The sequence below is a fragment of the Oncorhynchus clarkii genome, chromosome 17 (genome assembly GCF_045791955.1).
Source record: "Oncorhynchus clarkii lewisi isolate Uvic-CL-2024 chromosome 17, UVic_Ocla_1.0, whole genome shotgun sequence".
NCBI classification, from domain to species: Eukaryota; Metazoa; Chordata; class Actinopteri; order Salmoniformes; family Salmonidae; genus Oncorhynchus; species Oncorhynchus clarkii.
Genome location: NC_092163.1, coordinates 43,483,579 through 43,506,590, shown reverse-complemented (window position 1 = coordinate 43,506,590; position 23,012 = coordinate 43,483,579). Strand labels below are relative to the sequence as shown.

Below are 23,012 nucleotides of genomic sequence, written 5' to 3'. Positions count from 1 at the left end.
TCCACAAACTTCAAAGGGTTTCCTTTGAAACGGTACCAAGAATATGCGTATCCTTGCCTCAGGGCCTGAGTTACAGGCAGTAAGATTTGGGTATGTCATTTTAGGCGAAAATGGGAAGGAAAAAAAGGGGCGGATCCTTAAGATGGCAGATCTGTATATGAATTTGCGTTTGGCTCACAACACTTGTTTGATTTGATAAGTTAATGAAGCTATTATGCAGTAGAGAAGACATCACCACATACAGTACATGTCTATTTGGATGTGGATTCTAAAAGCACACTGGTATCATTACACATATTGGCACTGGCCACTACAATGTTTTGGTAATATGAGAGACCACAGGGACTCAGGTTTACATCAATAGCTAATGGCAAACATTGACTACAAGCCAGTGTATTACTGTGCTGTGCGTGTATGAACAGTGTGTACTGCATGTGTATTCAATCCATATGTTTGTGCACCAAATATTTGGGCTCGGTTGGGTGATGGTTGCGATAGTTCTCTCATGGCTGAGATTTATTCCCATGCTAATGATGGAAAGCTTACAAGCTCAGAGCTAAAAGGCTAGTGATGTTTCTACAGACTCTGTGCGTGCATGTGTGCCTGCGCGCGGTCTGTCACGCTCCGTTCCTCCCCCCTCTCTCTCCCCCTGCATGTCAACCTAGGTTAAACACAGCCTCCTTTCCTCTCTGCCTCTCATTCTCACTCACCACTCATATTCTTGTGTGCACTCAGATCACTGCACTAGAGACACATTACACTAGCTGAACCATCGCTGGCCTGCCTATTTATCTATGGCATATTTAATCCATTCTCCATTTTGGGAAATTAATCTCTCAACCCACATATCTGAGATGGTGTTGGTGTCACCATTGCTAAGGATAATATCAATATTGTGGCATACTGGAAGTGTTATAAGCAATCATCTGTAGTAGTCGTGTTATTCTATAAATTATTTAAATACCAGTATGTATTGTTTTTCAGATAGCTGCTAAGCTTCCGTTTTAGGCCTGGGAATTGCCAGTGACTTCACGAATACAATATCCTGATACTTAAGTGCCGATACTATATGTATTGCTATTCTCATGATTTTATATGTATTGCGTTTCAATACTGTGATTTTATTGCTATTTGATGTTCCAAACATATTGCTCTCTATACTGTATGTCTCTATACTGTAAGTCGGCTGCAGAGAGATGAGAGCATGAGAAAATGTTTGATCAGTCATGGCAATAAAAGTACTGGAAACATGGCTCACTATTTAAAAAGTAGATGGAGAACAGGCTATAGGATGGAAGTATAGTCGACTAGCGTTAGCCAACTCTAGCAAAAATTAACATTTATCGATACTTGGAGTCAAAGTATAGATATAATATCCCCTTACAAAAAATAATTTATTGCGGCAAGTTTGTGGCAAATTTGTTGAAAATTAAATTGTCACGTTCTGACCTTTATTTCCTTTGTTTTGTCGTTATTTAGTATGGTCAGGGCGTGAGTTGGGGTGGGCAGTCTATGTTTGTTTTTCTATGACTTTGGGATTTCTATGTTTTGGGCTAGTATGGTTCTTAATCAGAGGCAGGTGTCATTAGTTGTCTCTGATTGAGAATCATACTTAGGTAGCCTGGGTTTCACTGTTTGTTAGTGGGTGATCGTCTCTGTTAGTTGCTTGTGTCAGCACAGTTCTTATGATAGCTTCACGGTCGTTTATTGTTTTTGTACAGTTTACTTCGTGTTTTTCGTCATCTATTAAATGATGCATTCACACCACGCTGCGCTTTGGTCCGCTTCTTACGACGATCGTGACATAGATAGTGTGCAAAACAATGTTACCAGAAGTTTGCAAATGTTTGCCACTAGTGGTGAATCTGCGGCAAACTTTTGGCAACAATAATATTTATTTCCACTAATGGCAAACAGTTGACGAGGCGACTCCGGGATGCAGAGTTCCTCTGTCCAGTGTCTGTGTTCTTTTGCCCATCTTAATCTTTTCTTTTTATTGGCCAGTCTGAGATATGGCTTTTTCTTTGCAACTCTACCTAGAAGGCCAGTATCCCAGTCGCCTCTTCACTGTTGACGTTGAGACTGGTGTTTTGCGGGTACTATTTAATGAAGCTGCCAGTTGAGGACTTGTGCGGCGTCTGTTTCTCAAACCAGACACTCTAATGTACTTGTCCTCTTGCTCAGTTGTGCACCGGGGCCTCCAGATACTCAACTTGTCTAAAGAAGGACAGTTTTATTGCACAGTCATGGTTGCTGATTATGGGCCTCTGTACGCCTAGGTAGATATTCCATTACAAAAATAGCCGTTTCCAGCTACAATAGTAATTTACAACATTAACGATTTCTACACTGTATTTCTGATCAATTTGATGTTATTTTAATGGACCAACAATGTGCTTTTCTTTCAAAAACAAGGACATTTCTAAGAGACCCCAAACCTTTGAACGATAGTGTGTGCGTGTGCGTGCGTGCAATTCACCAGCTAAGTAAAGATGCACATCTGCTTCTAATCCTGTCCTCGGTTGAAATGGACCTCCTCTGTGTGTGTGATAGTTAGTTACACTATGTTTAGCTCTCTGGGTTGAGGGAGGGAGTGAGCCATACACTCCTCCTTGATTGTCCCTTTCATGGGCCTCAGGCCCTCAGCTCAGTGGTCTTTAGGGGTTGCCAGGCACAGGCCATTAGGATTTTACTGACAGACTACGAGAGGGCTTTGTGTCCTTGTGTCCTAGTGATAAAATATCAGTTAACATTTACTGTAAAAACAGGCCAGGGCAGACTTTATAGGTACAGTGCGAATATAGAGGTTTTTTCTGGGTCGAACAGCACAAATAAAGCAATGGCTTGTCTCCTTTTCCAGGTCGATGAGAAGTGCAACTTTATTTGATTTTGTTGCTTGCAGGCTAAATTTGAAGACAATTATGTGGAAGGGGAAGTGCAGTGAATGCGTGAGATTTGATCCCCTCTTTTTGGAATCAGCCTAACCATGCAACCCTTTCTGCCCCACTGGCTCATTGAGCACAAGACTGAGGGCCATGGGTGGCAGGAAGTCTCATCATGGGGAGTCAAGGACTTACAGCGACTTTCAAAATGAATGCAAGGGGGGAGCAAACAAGATATGGGAATTCGACAGAATGCATAGGATTAGAATATATTACATTTAAGTTATGTAACATAGTTTTAGTTTAAGTTATGTAAGTGTGTGTGCCTGTGCGTGCCCGTGTGTTGTTTGTGTGGTTGGTGTAATGCTCAGCTCAGTGATGGCCAGTGAGTGAAAGTGGTGCGCCAATGTACCCGACAGCAGTGCAGGGTTGTTCGTGACAGAGGCTGAGAACCGTAAAGTTTACATGCTTTCAATTAACATTGACATTTTAGTAATTTAGGGGACCCTAATCCAGAGCGATTTACAATTAAGAGATGAAGAGATGTGCTGTCGGCCAAGTTAGGTTGTCAGGCTCACCAAATGGGATAGAGGGGACTTTATGTTGATTTTCTCAGAACCTCAGCACCGTAACTGACCCTCCACTCACCCTCATGCCCTGTAGCAGGGAGGGATGGAACTGACCAGAACAAGTGATAGAATTACCATAACGCCCCAATTCTCTGTGCATGTTTTAGCTCGATACCAACCACACTGTTATGTGGGTTTACTGGGTTGAGAGGAGAGGAGAGGAGAGAGAGAGAGAAAGAGAGAGCGAGAGAGAGATCACAGCTGCAAGTGGGATGTGCTCTCAAAGATGTCCTCCAGTAAAACAATGTTGGTGTGCTTGATTCTGAAAAGAGAGATTTTTTTTTGCGGGGTTGTATAATATAGCTGGTAACGTGAGTGTACACGTCTTCATCGTCATCTGTCTCTAACCGCATCTGTTTCTGATGCGCGTGCACATGGCTGTGTGTGTGGGTGGCCTATTGAATAATTCACAATGATGACATTGCTGTAGTGCCTCTAAAACCGTTTGCCATGTGAACTTTGAGACTGACAGGTAGGTGGTAGTGGGGGCAACCAAAAACACAGCGCTATCCCAAATAGCAGCGAGAGAGACTGGCTTGTAGATTTATATATATATATATATATATATATATATATATATATATATATAGATGGAGATGGAGTGCTGTTTCAATGGTTATTTTTTGTGGGAGTCAGGCAGGGTTGGGGTTGGGATGGGTAATGTGGATGGCTAGTGATGATGAGTGAGCAAACACTTGTGTTTTTGTTTATCCAGCCTCTCCTCTGCCCTGAACCCCACAGGACCTGGCTGCCATGACACACACAGCTGCGGAGAGCCTGGAGTGCATGTGATGTTCCTGGTTATAGTAGCTAGTCCTCCATGGGGAAACCCTCCCTGGGTGGAGAGAACCTGTTCTGCTACTGGGAGGGATAGGATGAGAGAAACAGGATCTGCCTTATTAGAGGGTGGCCGTGGGGACACCGTCCATGGGTAGAGAGGTGCTACTGGCATGGGTTAGGGACAGACACGATGTGCCTGGTTATAGCAGCCACGGGGAGGCCCTCCCTGGGTGGAGAGAGCCTACGTTCGTGGGAGAGATGGTGGACAGAATGTGCATGGTAATAGTGGCTGGCCATGGGGAATGTGTTGGACAGGTTGTGCCTGGTTAGGCCATGGGGATCTATGGGGGATACCCTCACCCGCCCTGAGGAGGAAGGGAGGCTCTTTCAGCTCACGTGCGAACACTCTTTGTGCAAAGTGATCCACACGCCTTATTTCCCAAGAACTCTACCTATTGATTTGGGACCAGACCCTTTCCTCTTATTAAAATGTCACTATCGTTTTAGTAACCCACCTTTGAGACAAGCAGGCCTTATTGACTTGGGTTCTAGGGACCAACACTAACTGACTCACTTTTTCATTGGTGACATACAACGCATATTTAACACATATTTAATGTACAGTATTTGGATTGGTCTTTGCAGTTAGTAAGTGTATCTGTAAGTGTGTGCCAGATTTATTTGGAATACGTGTGTTTCCTGTGCTCCAGGGGGGCGTTCTCGGAGGTGGTGCTAGCGGAGGAGAAGGGGACCCAGAGGCTGGTGGCCATCAAGTGTATCCCCAAGAAGGCTCTGCAGGGAAAGGAGAACAACATCGAGAATGAGATCGCTGTGCTGCACAGGTTAGTAGCATAGAGAATTAACGCAACAAAACACACCCCACTACACCACACCACACCACCACATAACCCGATATCCTTAATGCTAGAATCCGCAGTTGAAACAATAACAAAGTGGCCACGGCGCCTCTGTTTTGGTCAAATGCTAAACGAGGGGCCTGAAGAAATGTAATCATTCTCAAATACATAAACAGAGCTATGGGTGCAAGGACTGACCATCCATGATATCAACATGATAGTTTAAACCATGTTTTGAGGCGATACGATGTTTGTTGACATTTACATTGTTTCAAACATGAGTAATACCAACTTATATTTTGGGTTCTGGTGGAAGTGACAGTTGAACTAAGCTCATGAGGCATTTCTAAGTTATGGCCTATTCTTCAAGAATCAATGGCTACATATCAATAATTCATACGTCCAAAAATGGGGGTAGGAACTGCAGATTCCAGCTTTAATAATGAATACCAGGTCGTTTCCCCATCATCAGTCATGAAAATATTTTAATACTCATTTACGTTCAGGTTCAGGAAAGAGGCTGAAGGCGGCAGGTAGCCTAGCGGTCAGGCCAGTAACCGAGAGGTTGCTGGGTCAAATCCCCGAGCAGACTAGGTCTAACATCTGTTGCTGTGCCCTTGAGCAATGCACTCAACCCTAATTGCCCCTGTAAGTCGCTCTGGATAAGAGCATCTGGTAAATTACTCAAATGTAAAATCGAAATTATAAACTGGGTGGTTTCAGCCCTGAATGCTGATTGGCTGACAGCCGTGGCGTACCACGGGTATGACGAAACATTTATTTTTACTGCTCTAATTATGTCGGTAATCAGATATAATAGCAATAAAGCAAATAGCAACTCCGCGTTGCATTGTGCATAAGAACAGCCCTTAGCTGTGCTATATTGGCCATATACCACAACCTCTTGGGCCTTATTGCTTAAATAACAAACAGGATCTGTCACTGTAAAGAATTGACAGCATGGTATCTATCTATTGGCTCATGGTAATGTACGGCAGAGCCAACTGATGTTAAGCAGTGAATGCCAGTGGAGAAGGGGGACTGGCTGGATGCATGATACAGTATGTTTTATATATGTGTCCTGTCAGTAGAAACACCAGGATTGTGCACCGGAAATGTCAGGAGTAAAGAATATAAACCTATTTTTAGTGTCCTTGTTGCTAGGGCAACAGCACATACAGAGGCGGGGGGAGATGGTGTGTGTGTGTGTGTGTGTGTGTGTGTGTGTGTGTGTGTGTGTGTGTGTGTGTGTGTGTGTGTGTGTGTGTGTGTGCGGAGTTCCCTGCAGCAGTGCGAGGGAGAGATAGAATTGAGGGGAGGGAGAGAGACATACTCATAGACATACACATTGGTATCCTCTCTCCTCCTTCCTCTCTCTCTTTTCTTTACAGCAGCAACACACAGTGTCACATATCGCCTACATGCATGCTTACAGTATAACAACAGAGCAATGTCCTGCCTCAGCCTTGGATGTCTCATTGTTGGCTTGTGTATTACCAGTGCTGTTCCTGCCAGTGTATTTCCCTCAGTCACTATAGAACTCCCCCTATCTGGCTCGCTTCTCTCTCGTCAGTGGTGCTGCATGGAGACATGGACACTGGTGTGTTCAGCCAACGACAGGAGCTGTCGTTATATTCATATATTCTGAATAGAGATGATGAAACACTCCTCTGTCAGAGACTACTGGTCGTTTTGGTGTGAGAAGAAAACAACCGACCCCACGATATTACAAGTTCTGTATTTATGGGATGAGGCTTTGTGTATGGTACTCCTACACACTCTTAAACACAGCAATGGTGCCACCTGGTGATCACATGACAGTATTGAGAGTGAGACACCTTGCAGCATAGTACTGTACACTGAGTAATCCAAAATGTAAAGAACACATTCATAATAATTTTCCCTCAATAACAGCCTCAATTCATTGGGCGTGGACTCTACAAGGTGTCAAGCGTTCCACAGAGATGCTGGCCCATGTTGACTCCAATGCTTCCCACAGTTGTCAAGTTGGCTAGATGGGCTTTGGGCAGTGGACCATTCTTGACACACACAGGAAACTGTTGAGTGTGAAAAACCCAGCAGCGGTTGCAGTTATTGACACAAACTGGCACCTGGCACGTTCAAAGGCACTGAAATATTTTGTCTAGCCATTCACCCTCTGAATGGCACATACACAATCTATGACTCAAGTCTTAAAACTCCTTCTTTAACCTGTCTCCTCCCCTTCTTCTACGCTGATTTGAAGCGGATTTAACAAGTGACATCAATAAGGGATCATAGCTTTCACCTGGATTCAGTCGATGTCAGTCTATGCCATGGAAAGAGCAGGTGTTCTTAATGTTTTGTGCACTCCGTGTATATTGTCATAATAATATCCCTGTCTTTCTTTTTCAGAATCAAGCACACCAACATTGTTTCACTGGAGGATATATTTGAGAGCACATCCCACTTGTACCTGGTCATGCAGCTGTGAGTCGGCTCTCTCTTTTCTCTCGTCTCTCTCTCGTCTCTCTCTCTCTCTCTCTCTCTGTCTCTCTTTATCTCTGCCACCCCTCTCCCCCCCTTCTTATTCAGTGTTCTGGTGGAAATACTGTCATGAAATAAGAAATAAGTCATGAATCTGGGACAGATTGCTGGACTGGTGTGGGGTAAGAGTTGAAGACATGTTTTTCCCTTCTTCAAATATTGTGTTTGGGAGAAGCAAAACAGTGAGCGGGCATTCCCTTTTTCTTTATGTATGGGACCTTCTTTTTGTCCAGCACCTAAGTAAGTATTATACGTAAGTAGCATTGGCTCGTGCGTGCCGGGAACTGCTTATAGGAGGAGTAAGGGCCTATCCCCTTTCTGTAGCATGAGGCAGCTTGATGTACAAGTACACCAACTGGACAGGACACTAGTCTATCACAGGGCCTTACTGCCAATTTATCTCCTTGATGTTGTGTGCCAATCAGGGAAGCATCGGGTCCCATTTTTAGTATCATGGATGTGTGTCTCTGTCAGGGTGTCGGGAGGGGAGCTGTTTGACCGCATCGTAGAGAAGGGTTTCTACACGGAGAGAGACGCCAGCCAACTCATCCACCAGATCCTGGACGCTGTCAAATACCTCCATGACATGGGCATCGTACACAGGGACCTGAAGGTATGGCAACTCTACACTCACACACACTCACACATGCACACACGTGCCTTACACACACTCACACATGCATGCACGTGCATACACACCCTCACACATGCAGAAACACACACACACTCATACATGCACGCACGTGCCTACACACACTCACAAATGCACACACACACACACTCACACATGCACGCACGTGCCTAAACACACTCACACATGCATAAACACACACACACTCACACATGCACACAAACCAGGGTTGGGGTCAAATCCATTTAAATTCCAGTGAATTCAGAAATTCTAAATGTTACACATTGAAAAGCATTGAATAGATTTGGAATTTCGATGTACTTCCTGAATTGTCTGGAACTGAAAGATAATTGACCCTAACGCCCACACACATACATACATACACACACCTCCACGACATGGACATACCATACATGGCCATCCTACACATGGTCATCCTATACATGGTCATCCTACACATGGTCATCCTACACAGGGTCATCCTACGCATGGTCATCCTACGCATGGTCATCCTACACATGGTCATCCTACACAGGGTCATCCTACACATGGTTGTCTTTCACAGGGTCATCCTACACAGGGTCATCCTACACATGGTCATCATACACATGGTCATCCGACACAGGGTCATCCTACACAGGGTCATCCTACACATGGTAATTCCTACACAGGGGAATCCTACACAGGGTCATCCTACACATGGTCATCCTACACATGGTCATCCTACACAGGGTCAATCCTACACAGGGTCATCCTACACAGGGTCATCCTACACATGGTCATCCTACACAGGGTCAATCCTACACAGGGTCATCCTACACAGGGTCATCCTACAGATGGTCATCCTACACATGGTCATCCTACACATGGTCATCCTACGCATGGTCATCCTACGCTTGATCATCCTACACAGGGTCATCCTACGCATGGTCATCCTACGCTTGGTCATCCTACACATGGTCATCCTACACATGGTTGTCTTTCACAGGGTCATCCTACACAGGGTCATCCTACACATGGTCATCATACACATGGTCATCCGACACAGGGTCATCCTACACAGGGTCATCCTACACATGGTCATTCCTACACAGGGTCATCCTACACAGGGTCATCCTACACAGGGTAAATCCTACACAGGGTCAATCCTACACAGGGTCAATCCTACACAGGGTCATCCTACACAGGGTCATCCTATACATTGTCATCCTACACAGGGTCATCCTACACATGGTCATCCTATGCATGGTCATCCTACACAGGGTCATCCTACACAGGGTCATCCTACGCATGGTCATCCTACACAGGGTCATCCTACACCTGGTTGTCTTACACAGGGTACACATGGTCATCATACACATGGTCATCCGACACAGGGTCATCCTACACATGGTCATTCCTACACATGGTCATCCTACACAGGGTCATCCTACACAGGGTCATCCTATACATTGTCTTCCTATACATTGTCATCCTACACAAGGTCATCCTACATAGGGTCATCCTACACAGGGTCATCCTATACATTGTCATCCTACACAGGGTCATCCTACATAGGGTCATCCTACATAGGGTCATCCTACATAGGGTCATCCTACACATGGTCATCCTACACAGGGTCATCCTACGCAGGGTCATCCTACGCATGGTCATCCTACGCAGGGTCATCCTACGCAGGGTCATCCTACGCATGGTCATCCTACACATGGTCATCCTACGCATGGTCATCCTACGCAGGGTCATCCCACACACGGTCATCCTACACACGGTCATCCTACACAAGGTCATCCTACACAGGGTCATTCTACACATGGTCATTCTACACCTGAGGATCCTACACAGGGTCATCCTACTTAGGGTCATCCTACACAGGGTCATCCTACACAGGGTCATCCTACACAGGGTCATCCTACGCATGGTCATCCTACACAGGGTCATCCTACACATGGTCATCCTAAACTTGGTGATCCTACACAGAGTCATCCTACACAGGGTCATCCTACGCATGGTCATCCTACGCCTGGTCATCCTACACAGGGCCGATCTGCTTGTTTCCCTCCTTGGAGAGTCAGTTGATGAGATCTTGTACTGTTGTGAAATGGTCATGATTCCTGAATAATCTAATGCTGTCCATTAGATTAGTACTCAAAAATAACAACCACTCCAATTACTCTTTGTCTTGCATTGCCACACATCCATGTCTCGTGTTCACCAATGTGAGAAAGCTGGAAATCTAGGTTAATTTACTCCTCTCCTGCCAAATTATAATTTTCATATTTAAATATTTTACATGGATACAGCTGTTGGTGCAATGTTGCCAAGCAATCACCATTTGACCATTTGAACATGGAATGCAACAGATCCTCCCTCAGGTTTAGGCATGCTGCCACATCCCAGGCTGGAAGAAGAGGTGCCAGTGTACTCCCTCAACAACTTTTCTTGCCAATTATTTCTTACCGGAATCATTAAGGTTTCTGTAAGAAAAGCTTCAAAGCTCCAGTTGTAATCTTTTCACTTTTTATCATAATGTCATACCCTACTTTTCTCTCTCATGCTATCTCTCTTTCCCTTCTCTCTTTCTCTCTCACTCTCTCTCTCTCTCCCTTCTCTCTTTCTCTCTTGGTTCCTCCCTTTCTCTCGCTCTCTTTCTCTCCGGTTCTCTCTTTCTTTCTTTCTTTCTTTCTTTCTTTCTTTCTTTCTTTCTTTCTCCATCCGTGTTTCTCTTTCTCTCTCCCTCCCTCTCTCTCGCTTTCTCGCTCTCTCCCCTCCACACTCTCACCCCCCCCCCCTCTTTCTCTCTGTCTTTCTTTTGTCTCTTTTGTCTCTCTAGCCAGAGAATCTGTTGTATTACAGTATGGACGAGGACTCTAAGATCATGATCAGTGACTTCGGCCTGTCTAAGATCGAGGATACAGGCAGTGTCATGTCTACAGCCTGTGGGACCCCAGGATACGTTGGTAAGAGATCTGTGCGTGCATGAGTGTGTGTGTGTCCATGTGTGATCTCTCTCACTACCCCCTCTCTTTCTCTCCCTGATCTATTCACAACCTCCTCCTCACATGCCATTTATGTTGGAGTGCTATTGTATCAACTGTTAGTCCTTCAAAAGCTCTCTCTGTCTTTCTCTCGTGTGGTGTGTGTGTGTGTGTGTGTGTGTGTGTGTGATGTAACCCACTAGAGCTCTGATTGAGAGGGTAAAACAAGAACTTCAATGTCGCAATCAGTCCCTCCGTCTTTCTCAATCACACTCTCCCTCTCTGTCTTTCTCCCTCTCAGCCCCTCTGTTTTTCACCAAATCTCTCTCCATCTCTGTCTTTCTGACTTCCTCTCTCCTCCTCTGACTTCGCGGTTTCATGTTGTTGGCAGCTCCTGAGGTGTTGGCTCAGAAACCGTACAGCAAAGCAGTAGACTGCTGGTCCATCGGAGTCATCTCTTATATTCTGTAAGTTATCTGCTTAGTCCTCTAACACAAATACAGTGTCTCATACTCTGTGTACTGACTGGTGCTTGTGCATTTAAACATCTGTTATAGAACACTCGCTCGAGCAGCTCGTACCAAAAGTTGTCCAATTCTTAAATGGTTCTGTCCGTGTCCTTCAATGATCTTCACACCCCCACGTTATTTGGTATGGTCGTATTGGTATGGTCGATCTGTGGCTAGGACTCTTGGCACTTAATAGCGCTACAGTGATATTACATCCTTTCAACCTAATTTAAATTGGAGATTTTATTAACTGCATTCGATGTATGGAGAAAAAAGTGTTCCCTCATGTCATATGAACTCTTTCAGGTTGTGTGGCTACCCTCCGTTTTACGACGAGAACGATGCTAAGCTGTTTGAGCAGATACTGAAGGCAGAGTATGAGTTTGACTCTCCTTACTGGGATGACATCTCCGATTCAGGTATCTTGAACACACTTTTGACTTTTTTTTGATAATAGAAAAAAAGTCAGAGGATCACACACAAAAAACTATCAAATCATGAATCCTTTTTCAATGATCTGCACTCGTTTCAAAGACAGATTGCATTGGACTGTGAATGAATACCATGTCTTCTTTGTGTGGATTTGTAAGCCATTGATTGTACTGTACCATACACAAGTATGTGGACATCCCTTCAAATTAATGGTATTGGCTATTTCAGCCACACCCATGGCTGACAGGTGTATAAAGCACACAGCCATGCAATCTCCATAAACAAACATTGGCAGTAGAATGGCCCATACTGAAGAGCTCAGTGACTTTCAACGTGATGCCGTCATAGGATGCCACCTTTCCAACAAGTCAGCTTGTCAAATTTCTGCCCTGCTAGAGCTGCCCCGGTCGACTGTACTGTAAGTGTTGCTATTGTGAAGTGGAAACGTCTAGGAGCAACAACGCAAAGTGGTTGGCCACACAAGCTCACATAATGGGACTGCCGAGTGCTGAAGTGTTTAGCACGTAAAAATCATCTGTCCTTGGTTGCAACACTCACTACCGAGTTCCAAACTGCCTCTAGAAGCAACATCAGCATAATAACTGTGAAGGATGTTATAGCAGCAAAGATGGGGCCAACTCCATATTAATGCCAATGACTTGGAATGAGATGTTTGACGAGCAGGCGTCCACATACTTTTAGTCATGTAGTGTATCTGAAATTTGTAAGGAATCAACAATGTGAATGTTCAGTAATGATTTGAAACTGTTTTGATTCATTCCAGCTAAAGACTTTATCTGTCACCTGATGGAGAAAGACTTCATGAAGAGATATACCACTGATCAAGCACTTCAACACCCCTGGTACTACAAGCTTTCCCCAACCCTAACCCTAGCTTCATTTCCACATCCTAGGTCAACCATAACCCTGACCGCAACCCCAACCCTAGCTTCATGTCCACATCCTGGTTCAACCCTGAACCTGACCGCAACCCCAACCCTAGCTTCATGTCCACATCCTGGTTCAACCCTGAACCTGACCGCAACCACAACCCTAGCTTCATTTCCACATCCTAGTTCAACCATAACCCTGACCGCAACCCCAACCCTAGCTTCATGTCTACATCCTGGTTCAACCCTGAACCTGACCGCAACCCCAACCCTAGCTTCATGTCCACATCCTAGGTCAACCATAACCCTGACCGCAACCCCAACCCTAGCTTAATGTCCACATCCTAGGTCAACCATAACTCTGACCGCAACCCCAACCCTAGCTTCATTTCCACATCCTAGGTCAACCATAACCCTGACCACAACCCCAACCCTAGCTTCATGTCTACATCCTGGTTCAACCCTGAACCTGACCGCAACCCCAACCCTAGCTTCATTTCCACATCCTAGTTCAACCATAACCCTGACTGCAACCCCAACCCTAGCTTCATGTCCACATCCTGGTTCAACCCTGAACCTGACCGCAACACCAACCCTAGCTTCATGTCCACATCCTAGTTCAACGCTGACTCCAACCCTAAATCTTACTTCATTTCCACATTCCGGTACACCATAACCTCAGCTTAGGTTGAGGTTTATCTGAACATCTTGGTTCATATGCAGAAACATACATGTATCTGCCAAAATAAAGGAAACACCAACATAAAGTGTCTTAATGGGGGGTTGGGCCACCACGAGCCACCAGACCAGCTTCAATGCGTCTTGACATGGGTTCTACAAGTGTCTGGAACTCTACGAGGATTCAACACTATTCTTCCACGAGAAATTTCATCATTTGGTGTTTTGTTGATGGGATGTTAATTCCTTAATTAACTCAGTAACCACATCTGTGTGGATGCACCTGCTTTCAATATGCTTTGTATCCCTCATTTATTTAGATGTTTCCTTTATTTTGGCAGTTACCTTTTACATAAAAGGCAATGACGTACAAAAATAAGAAAATAAAACACAAGTAAAATATATGATCAGCCTAATAACTCTATGAACAGTACATCATCAATAAGTGATAAGTCATAAACAACAAAATGGCATACCACCAAATCAATAAATATACATATCAATGTCTTTAGTGATATAGCAATACATTTGCATAGTTTGAGAGCTCTTGGCAAGAAAGAACTCTGGTTGTTGCAAAAGAGTAATGCCTCCTCAGATCATACTGCCTCTGTGTACAGTATGGGTTAGAAATTTGTGCAGTGGACTCAGTGGTGGAAAAAGTACCCAATTGTCATACTTGAGTAAAAGTAAAGATACCTTAATAGAAAATGACTTAAGTAAAAGTGAAAGTCACGCAATAAAATATTACTTGAGTAAAAGTATTTGGTTTTAAATATACTAAAGTATCAAAAGTAAATGTAAGTGCAAGAATATACTTAAGTATCAAAAGTAAAATTAAAAGTATAAACCATTTCAAATTGCTTATATAGAGCAAACCAGACGGAACCATTTTTAAATGTTTTTATTTACGGACAGCCAGGGGCACACTCCAACACTCAGACATAATTTCCCAACAAAGCATTTGTGTTCAATGAGTCCGCCAGATTAGAGGCAGTAGGGATGACCAGGGATGTTCTCTTGATATGTTCGTAAATTGGACGATTTTCCTGTCCTGTTAAGTAAATAGTACATTATTTTAAGTAAAAGTAAAAGTTGTAAAAATATCAATAGTAAAGTACAGATACCCCATAAACCTATGTATGTAGTACTTTAAAGTATTTATACTTTACTTTAAAGTATAAGCACTTAGCACCACTGAGTGGACTTATGTGGTCATGCAGGAGTGCTTTGAAGGTCTTGACTTTGAAGGTCTTGGCTTCATCCCGTCTGAATGGGAGTGAGTTGTAGGGCTTCATCCCGTCTGAATGGGAGTGAGTTGTAGGGCTTCATCCCATCTGCATGGGAGTTAGGGCCTCATCTTGTTTGAATGGGAGGGAGCTGTAGGGCTTCATCCCGTCTGAATGGGAGTGAGTTGTAGGGCTTCATCCCGTCTGAATGGGAGTGAGTTGTAGGGCTTCATCCCATCTGCATGGGAGTTAGGGCCTCATCTTGTTTGAATGGGAGGGAGCTGTAGGGCTTCATCCCGTCTGAATGGGAGTGAGTTGTAGGGCTTCATCCCGTCTGCTCTCCTGAGATGGGAGTCAGTTGTAGGGCTTCATCCCGTCTGAATGGGAGTCAGTTGTAGGGCTTCATCCCGTCTGAATGGGAGTGAGTTGTAGGGCTTCATCCCGTCTGCATGGGGGTGAGTTGTAGGGCTTCATCCCATCTGCATGGGGGTGAGTTGTAGGGCTTCATCCCGTCTGAATGGGAGTGAGTTGTAGGACTTCATCCCGTCTGAATGGGAGTGAGTTGTAGGGCTTCATCCCGTCTGAATGGGAGTCAGTTGTAGGGCTTCATCCCGTCTGAATGGGAGTGAGTTGTAGGGCTTCATCCCGTCTGAATGGGAGTGAGTTGTAGGGCTTCATCCCGTCTGAATGGGAGTGAGTTGTAGGGCTTCATCCCATCTGAATGGGAGTGAGTTGTAGGACTTCATCCCATCTGAATGGGAGTGAGTTGTAGGGCTTCATCCCGTCTGAATGGGAGTCAGTTGTAGGGCTTCATCCCGTCTGAATGGGAGTGAGTTGTAGGGCTCCATCCCGTCTGAATGGGAGTGAGTTGTAGGGCTCCATCCCGTCTGAATGGGAGTGAGTTGTAGGGCTTCATCCCGTCTGAATGGGAGTGAGTTGTAGGGCTTCATCCCGTCTGAATGGGAGTGAGTTGTAGGGCTTCATTCCGTCTGAATGGGAGTGAGTTGTAGGGCTTCATCCCGTCTGAATGGGAGTGAGTTGTAGGGCTTCATCCCGTCTGAATGGGAGTGAGTTGTAGGGCTTCATCCCGTCTGAATGGGAGTGAGTTGTAGGGAGTTCCAATAATGCGACAGCGTCGTCTCTGAATGCGTTCTAAGACCTTAGAGAGACACTTCAAGCCCTTCAATGCATTCTGGCGTAAGGTTCAGGCTGGTTTAACCAGGCTACAATGCCTACGTCCCACATCCCAAACTTCAGACAGCTTGCCCCACCCTGTTCTCATCTCTCTCTTTTCTGATTTGCAGGATCTGTGGAGACACAGCTCTTGATAAAAACATCCATGAGTCTGTCAGTGCTCAGATCAAGAAGAACTTTGCTAAAAGTAAATGGAAGGTCAGTGGCTCAAAATCACAGCTTTGATAACTCTCATGTTCTTACTCTTTTTATTAATTTATCTCTCTCTGTCCTCTCTCTAATTTATATGGTTCCTCAGTTTTTTATGGTGGTTATATAAATCACTGTGCATTTCTCATCTTCTGCTCTCTCGCTCTCTCTCTCTCTCTCTCTCAATTCAATTTCAGTTCCATTTAAGGGCTTTATTGGCATTGGGAAACATGTGTTAACATTGCCAATGCAAGTGAAGTAGATAATAAACAAAAGTGAAATAAACAATAAAAATGAACAGTAAACATTACACTCACAGACGTTCCAAAAGAATAAAGACATTTCAAATGTCTCTCTCTCTCTCTCTCTCTCTCTCTCTCTCTCTCAATCCCTTCCCATTGTCTCTCTTTCAACTCCCTCCCCCTCTCTCCCAACCCCCTTCCTCTTCTCTTTCACCCCCCTTTCTTCTCTCTATTTCCCTTCACTCTCCCCTTTCTTTTGCTCTGTCCTTTTCTTTGTTTCCCCCTATCCCATCTCCCCCTCCTCCCTCCCCCTTTCCCCCCATATAGCAAGCATTCAACGCCACAGCGGTGGTGAGACACATGCGGAGACTGCAGCTGGGTACCAGCCTAGAGGGCTCCAGCCAGATCACCCCCACCAGCCCCTGTCACGCCCAAGCACTCCTGCTGCAGGAGGAGGACGAGGAGGAGGAGGAGGAAGAGGGACCGGGGGTAGAGGAGGAGAGCTGTAAGTGAGACAAACACTGAGCCTGTCCCCCTCAGACTCTCATGCTTTCTATCTATTCTATCAATTTGAATCTATTCTTCCGTGCCCAGAAACCTGCTCCTTTTACTCTCTGTTCCAAACGCACTAGACGACCAGGTCTTATAGCCTTTAGCCGTACCCTTATCCTACTCCACCTCTGTTCCTCTGGTGATGTAGAGGTTAATCCAGGACCTGCAGTGCCTAGCTCCACTCCCATTCCTCAGGTGCTGTCATTTGTTGACTTCTGTAACCGTAAAAGCCTTGGTTTCATGCATGTTAACATTAGAAGCCTCCTCCCTATGCTTGTTTTATTCACTGCTTTAGCATACTCTGCCAACTCGGATGTCCTAGCCGTGTCTGAATCCTGGCTTTGGAAGGCCACCAAAAATCCAGAAATGTCCATCCGACAAGATAGAACTGCCAAAGGGGACAAGTTGCAATCTACTGCAGAGACAGCCTGCAGAGTTCTGTCTTACTTTCCAGGTCTATACCCAAACAGTTCGAGCTTCTGTTTTTAAAAATCCACCTTTCCAGAAACAAGTCTCTCACCTTTGCTGCTTGTTATAGACCCCCCTCAGCCCACAGCTGTGCCCTGGACACCATATGTGAATTGATTGCCCCCATCTATTTTCAGAGCTCGTACTGTTAGGTGACCTAAACTGGGACATGCTTAACACCCCAGCCGTGCTACAATCTAAATCTCACACAAATCATCAATGAATCTACCAGGTACAACCCCAAATCCATAAACACGGGCACCCTCATAGATTCCATCCTGACCAACCTGCCCTCTAAATACACCTCTGTTGTCTTCAAACAGGATCTCAGCGATCACTGCCTCATTGCCTGCTTCCGTAATGGGTCTGCGGTCAAACGACCACCCCTCATCATTGTCAAACGTTCCCTAAAACACTTCAGCGAGCAGGCCTTTCTAATTGACCTGGCCGGGGTATCCTGGAAGGATATTGACCTCATTCTGTCAGTAGAGGATGCCTGGAGGAAAGCAAAGACTAGCTTCTTCAAACAGAATTTGCATCCTGTAGCTCCAAAAAGTTTGGGGACCCTTTAAAGTCCATGGAGAATAAGAGCACCTCCTCCCAGCTGGCCACTGCACTGAGACTAGGAAACACTGTCACCACCGATAAATCCACGATTATTGAGAATTTCAATAAGCATTTTTCTATGGCTGGCCATGCTTTCCACCTGGCTACCACTACCCCGGTCAACAGCCCCGCACCCCCCACAGAAACTTGCCCAAGCGTCCCCCATTTCTCCTTCAGCCAAATCCCAGATAGCTGATGTTCTGAAAGAGTTGCATAATCTGGACCCCTACAAATCAGCTGGGCTAGACTATCTGGACCCTCTATTTCTAAAATTATCCACCGCAATTGTTGCAACCCCTATTACTAGCCTGTTCAACCTCTCTTTCGTATCGTCTGAGATCCCCAAATATTGGAAAGCTGCCACGGTCATCCCCCTCTTCCAAAGTGGAGACACTCTAGACCCAAACTGTTACAGACCTATATCTATCCTACCCTGCCTTTCTAAGGTCTTCAAAAGCCAAGTTAACAAACAGATCAGCGACCATTTCGAAACCCACCGTACCTTCTCCGCTATACAATCTGGTTTCCGAGCTGGTCATGGGTGCACCTCAGCCACGCTCAAGGTTCTAAACGATATCGTAACTGCCATCGATAAAAGACAATACTGTGCAGCCATATTCATCAACCTGGCCAAAGCTTTCGACTGTCAATCACCACATTCTTATCGGCAGACTCAACAGCCTTGGTTTCTCAAATGACTGCCTCGCCTGGTTCACCAACTACTTCTCTGACAGAGTTCAGTGTGTCAAATCAGAGGGCCTGTTGTCCCGTTTTCTGGTAGTTTCTATGGGGTGCCACAGGGTTCAATTCTCGGGCCGACTCTTTTCTCTGTATACATCAATGATGTCGCTCTTGCTGCTGGTGATCCACCTCTATGCAGACGACACCATTCTATATACTTCTTGCCCTTCTTTGGACATTGTGTTAACTAACCTCCAAAAGAGCTTCAATGCCATACAACTCTCCTTCCGTGGCCTCCAAACTTCTCTTAAATGCAAGTAAAACTAAATGCAGGTTCTTCACCCGATCGCTGCCCGCACCTGCCCACCAGTCCAGCATCACTTCTCTGGACGATTCTGACTTAGAATATGTGGACAACTACAAATACCTAGGTGTCTGGTTAGACTGTAAACTCTCCTTCCAGACTCACATTAAGCCTTTGCTAGGTAAGGCCCCGCCTTATCTCAGCTCACTGGTCACAATAGCAGCACCCACCAGTAGCACGCGCTCCAGCAGGTTTATTTCACTGGTCACCCCCAAAGCCAATTCCTCTTTTGGCTGCCTTTCCTTCCAGTTCTCTGCTGCCAATGACTGGAACGAATTTCAAAAATCACTGAAGCTGGAGACTCATTTCTCCCTCACTAACCTTAAGCATCAGCTGTCAGAGCAGCTCACAGATCATTGCACCTGTACATAGCCCATCTGTAAATAGCCCATCCAACTACCTCATCCCCATATTGTTATTTATTATTTTGCTCCTTTGCACCCCAGTATCTCTACTTGCACATTCATCTTCTGCAAATCTATCACTCCGGTGTTTAATTGCTAAATTGTAATTACTTCGCCACTACGGCCTATTTATTGCCTTACCTCCCTAATTTTACCTCATTTGCACACACTGTATATAGATTAGACTGTTTTAGACTGTTTTGCTTTATCTTTGCCAGGTCGCAGGTGTAAATGAGAACTTCTCAACTAGTCTACCTGGTTAAATAAAGGTGAAATTAAAAATGTTAAAAATAAAAATCTCACATAGCCACCAGTGGAGCCTCTGAGCAAGTACATTGTTGTGTACAGTACTATATTGGTACTCTAGTAGTATAGTACTCTAGTCACAGGAGGCTGCTGAGGGAAGAAGGGCTCATAATAATGACTGGCGCAGAGCAACTGGAATGGCATCAAACACCTGGAAACTATGTGTTTAATGTATTTGATACCATTCCACTGATTCCACTCCCAGTCATTACCACAGGCCCATCCTCCCCAATGAAGGTGCCACCAACCTCCTGTGACTTTAGTACAGCACTGTGGAGTACTGTCCCTGTCATCAAGCTCTCCTCTCCTCTCCAGTGTCGCAGCGGCGCGGGAGTGCAGAAGGCAGTGCCGACCGGGACAGTCTGAGGAGTTGCACCTACTGCTGCAGGCCAGCAAGTCGCGTCTGAGTAGCCACAGACCCCGCCCCTCTGTCGCCGTGGGGATACGTATGTTTCTATGGAGCCACCCAGAGCCGGCCCAGTCTGGCCATGAATGCAGAGTGATGTTATGACAGGCTGTGTCCACTAGAGGGACACAACCAGCCAGGCATAGTTTCCAGGCACAAAAGACCATTTGTTTCCATATCACTGAAACCAATACCAGTTCATCATCAACATTCAAACCACTACTACTTTCTTCTTTCCATTGTAATGTTTATATTTCTTCTTCGATTGTTCCATTTGGATCATAAATCATCCGTATCTTACCTGTGTTTGTTTCAGTTTTGATGCTTTCATCCCCATCAGAAACACTTCAGAGTTTATGAGTAAGTTGACTGCAGGACTCTGGATTGACTCTGTATTCTGGTTCAGACTGGGGTCGTAAAAAGCGCTTCTGGTTCGAGGCATCTGCATGCTTCGGTTGGATGATAATATGTGAAATGTGTGGATATTAAAGGGAGAAAAATATCTTATGGCTGTTCTGTTACCAGAGGTTCACACTGAGATCCTTATGACAACAAACGGACTGTATAGCCTATCAGATTAATCCTATAACCCTCTCAGCCAATGAGCATGTCCATAGTAACCACACCCACTTAACATGTGAGTTGGGGCACATGGTTTGATGTTGAGACCATTTCAGTTAGGAGTAGTTTGCAAATAAACTCTTGATAAGGAATCGAGTCAGTTGTATGCATGGCAACTCTATCCGCAAAGGTCCCTGAATGTTATGATCATTTAAACGTGCCGCCGATTTTACAACCCTATCCTTTGTGGTGGGAGGGATCTCAGTGTGTGTGTTCACTGTCTGCTCTGTACTGTGCACCTCTCTCTTGTGGAAGAAGTATCGGTCTATCGTCTGCATGACCTGGTTATAATATGTTTACATGAATGATGATCAACATATAAATATTTTAAAAAACACACGTGTACGATTATTATTACTACTCTGTTGTCCTGATCAAAAAAAAAATAATGTAATTCTGAATAATGTAATTCTGAATAATGTAATTCTGAATAATGTAATTCTGAAAACAATATAATGTGAAGTGAGAATCACCAGTCAGATGTTCTGTTGTTGACAACGTATGTACGTTGCAGCACAGTCTGAACTGTAACTTTACCTTAACCTCTGCATTGTCCATATGATGGTCATATCTCTACCCCAGTGGCACACTGGCACCATTTCCCTGGTAACCATGTTGATTTAGTTTAAATTACAACTCTAGGATGTTCTATAAGTCGTCGTGGGAGTCTATTTATTTGTTTTGTCCACTTAAGGTTTTGTAGTTTGTCTCAACATACTGAATGGTCCCTGACCCCTCCCTTGCCCTGGTACTGTGCAACAGTTTTGATTGTAACATAAAACGTGTTGAGTGAACACGACAGACTTCAGTTAAAGTACTATTTGAAATATTTCAAATACTTTGGAGCGTTTGCTTAGGAGTGGAACGAGAAACCAGTTCTCTAACTGCAATGACAAGACAGAATGCAGTCGGATTAAAAATCTCAAAGTACAGTGTTACTTGATATGATTACGGTTTCAACACATCCGTAAGGCTGACAATGGAAAGCCAACTGGGGAAGCCTATTGTAATCTGTTTTGTTCATGCCAAACGGCTGTTCAGATTGGATACCAAATCCTTATTGTTTAGTTGAATCAGAGGTACTGCTAGGCAAAACCTTATAGTTGGACCTGGTTTAGGGCAATGGTGACCTGTGTTTGGTCCTTAGCAGTGACTTCATGAGGTTATAATTGGTCGAAAGATGTTGGCCAGTCATAGAAGGCAATCATTCTGGCTTTATAAGTGACCGACTGACTGCAGAGTGGAAAATATGCAAACCATGTGTGAAGGGCTTCATGTTATATGTTTGGTGTAGTTGCTGTTGATGACTTTGTTAACCTAATAACCGGAGTTCATTTGTTTGGTATAGACCTTCTGTTGAACTTTTCCTTGGTTTTGTTTCCCCTTGGTTCCGATTTGTAAAAAAAAAAATTAACGGATTTATTTGACTCATGACAAACATTTAAATGCATAAAGAAACACGTGTATATTATATATATATATAAGTATATATATATATATATATACATACATATATATATATATATTCTATATCCTTTTTTGTAAAAGCTGTTTTGAGCTACTAATGTATGGATGCAATGCATCATGGGTTATTGATCAACATGTATGAAAGGAGATAATGATTTGTACCATCGGAGGAGATATGATCGCAGGAAATGAAATTAAACTTCCTTGTCTATGCATTGTGTGTACTGTCATTTTACTGTCATTTGTAAAAAAAAAAAAAAAAAAAATTCAGTCAGGGTCACGTTCATTAGGCACCAAACAGAATAAAACAAATAGGTAGGGACTACACTTTCTTTTTTTTTTACTTGAACGGTGAGGGTTATGGTATGTTATAATAATACCATCGGTAATACAGTACATGCGTCCTATTCTGCCATCTGATGGGGCAGTATATACTGTACCTGAGTCTGGATAATAGAGGACGTATGGTACAGCAGACATGGGATGCTGTCTTACGC

At 44.4% G+C, this 23,012-nt stretch overlaps 1 protein-coding gene across 3 annotated transcripts in view; it reads left to right on the top strand.

The window, feature by feature from the left end:
* LOC139370882 (calcium/calmodulin-dependent protein kinase Ia) overlaps positions 1-21,385 on the top strand; it is a 57,537-nt gene extending 36,152 nt beyond the window's left edge. For 2 of the 3 annotated variants that reach the window (XM_071110739.1, XM_071110738.1), the window contains exons 3-12: positions 5,002-5,133; positions 7,543-7,617; positions 8,149-8,287; positions 11,136-11,262; positions 11,672-11,747; positions 12,096-12,208; positions 13,006-13,084; positions 16,320-16,407; positions 16,968-17,145; positions 20,337-20,519. In XM_071110739.1, the coding sequence (XP_070966840.1) occupies positions 5,002-5,133; positions 7,543-7,617; positions 8,149-8,287; positions 11,136-11,262; positions 11,672-11,747; positions 12,096-12,208; positions 13,006-13,084; positions 16,320-16,407; positions 16,968-17,145; positions 20,337-20,428 (1,099 nt within the window). In that variant the 3' untranslated portion in view covers positions 20,429-20,519. Of the gene's footprint in view, positions 1-5,001; positions 5,134-7,542; positions 7,618-8,148; positions 8,288-11,135; positions 11,263-11,671; positions 11,748-12,095; positions 12,209-13,005; positions 13,085-16,319; positions 16,408-16,967; positions 17,146-20,336 lie in introns of all 3 variants that reach the window. The other variant, XM_071110736.1, reaches the window with a different exon arrangement.
* The last annotated feature ends 1,627 nt before the right edge of the window (positions 21,386-23,012 follow it).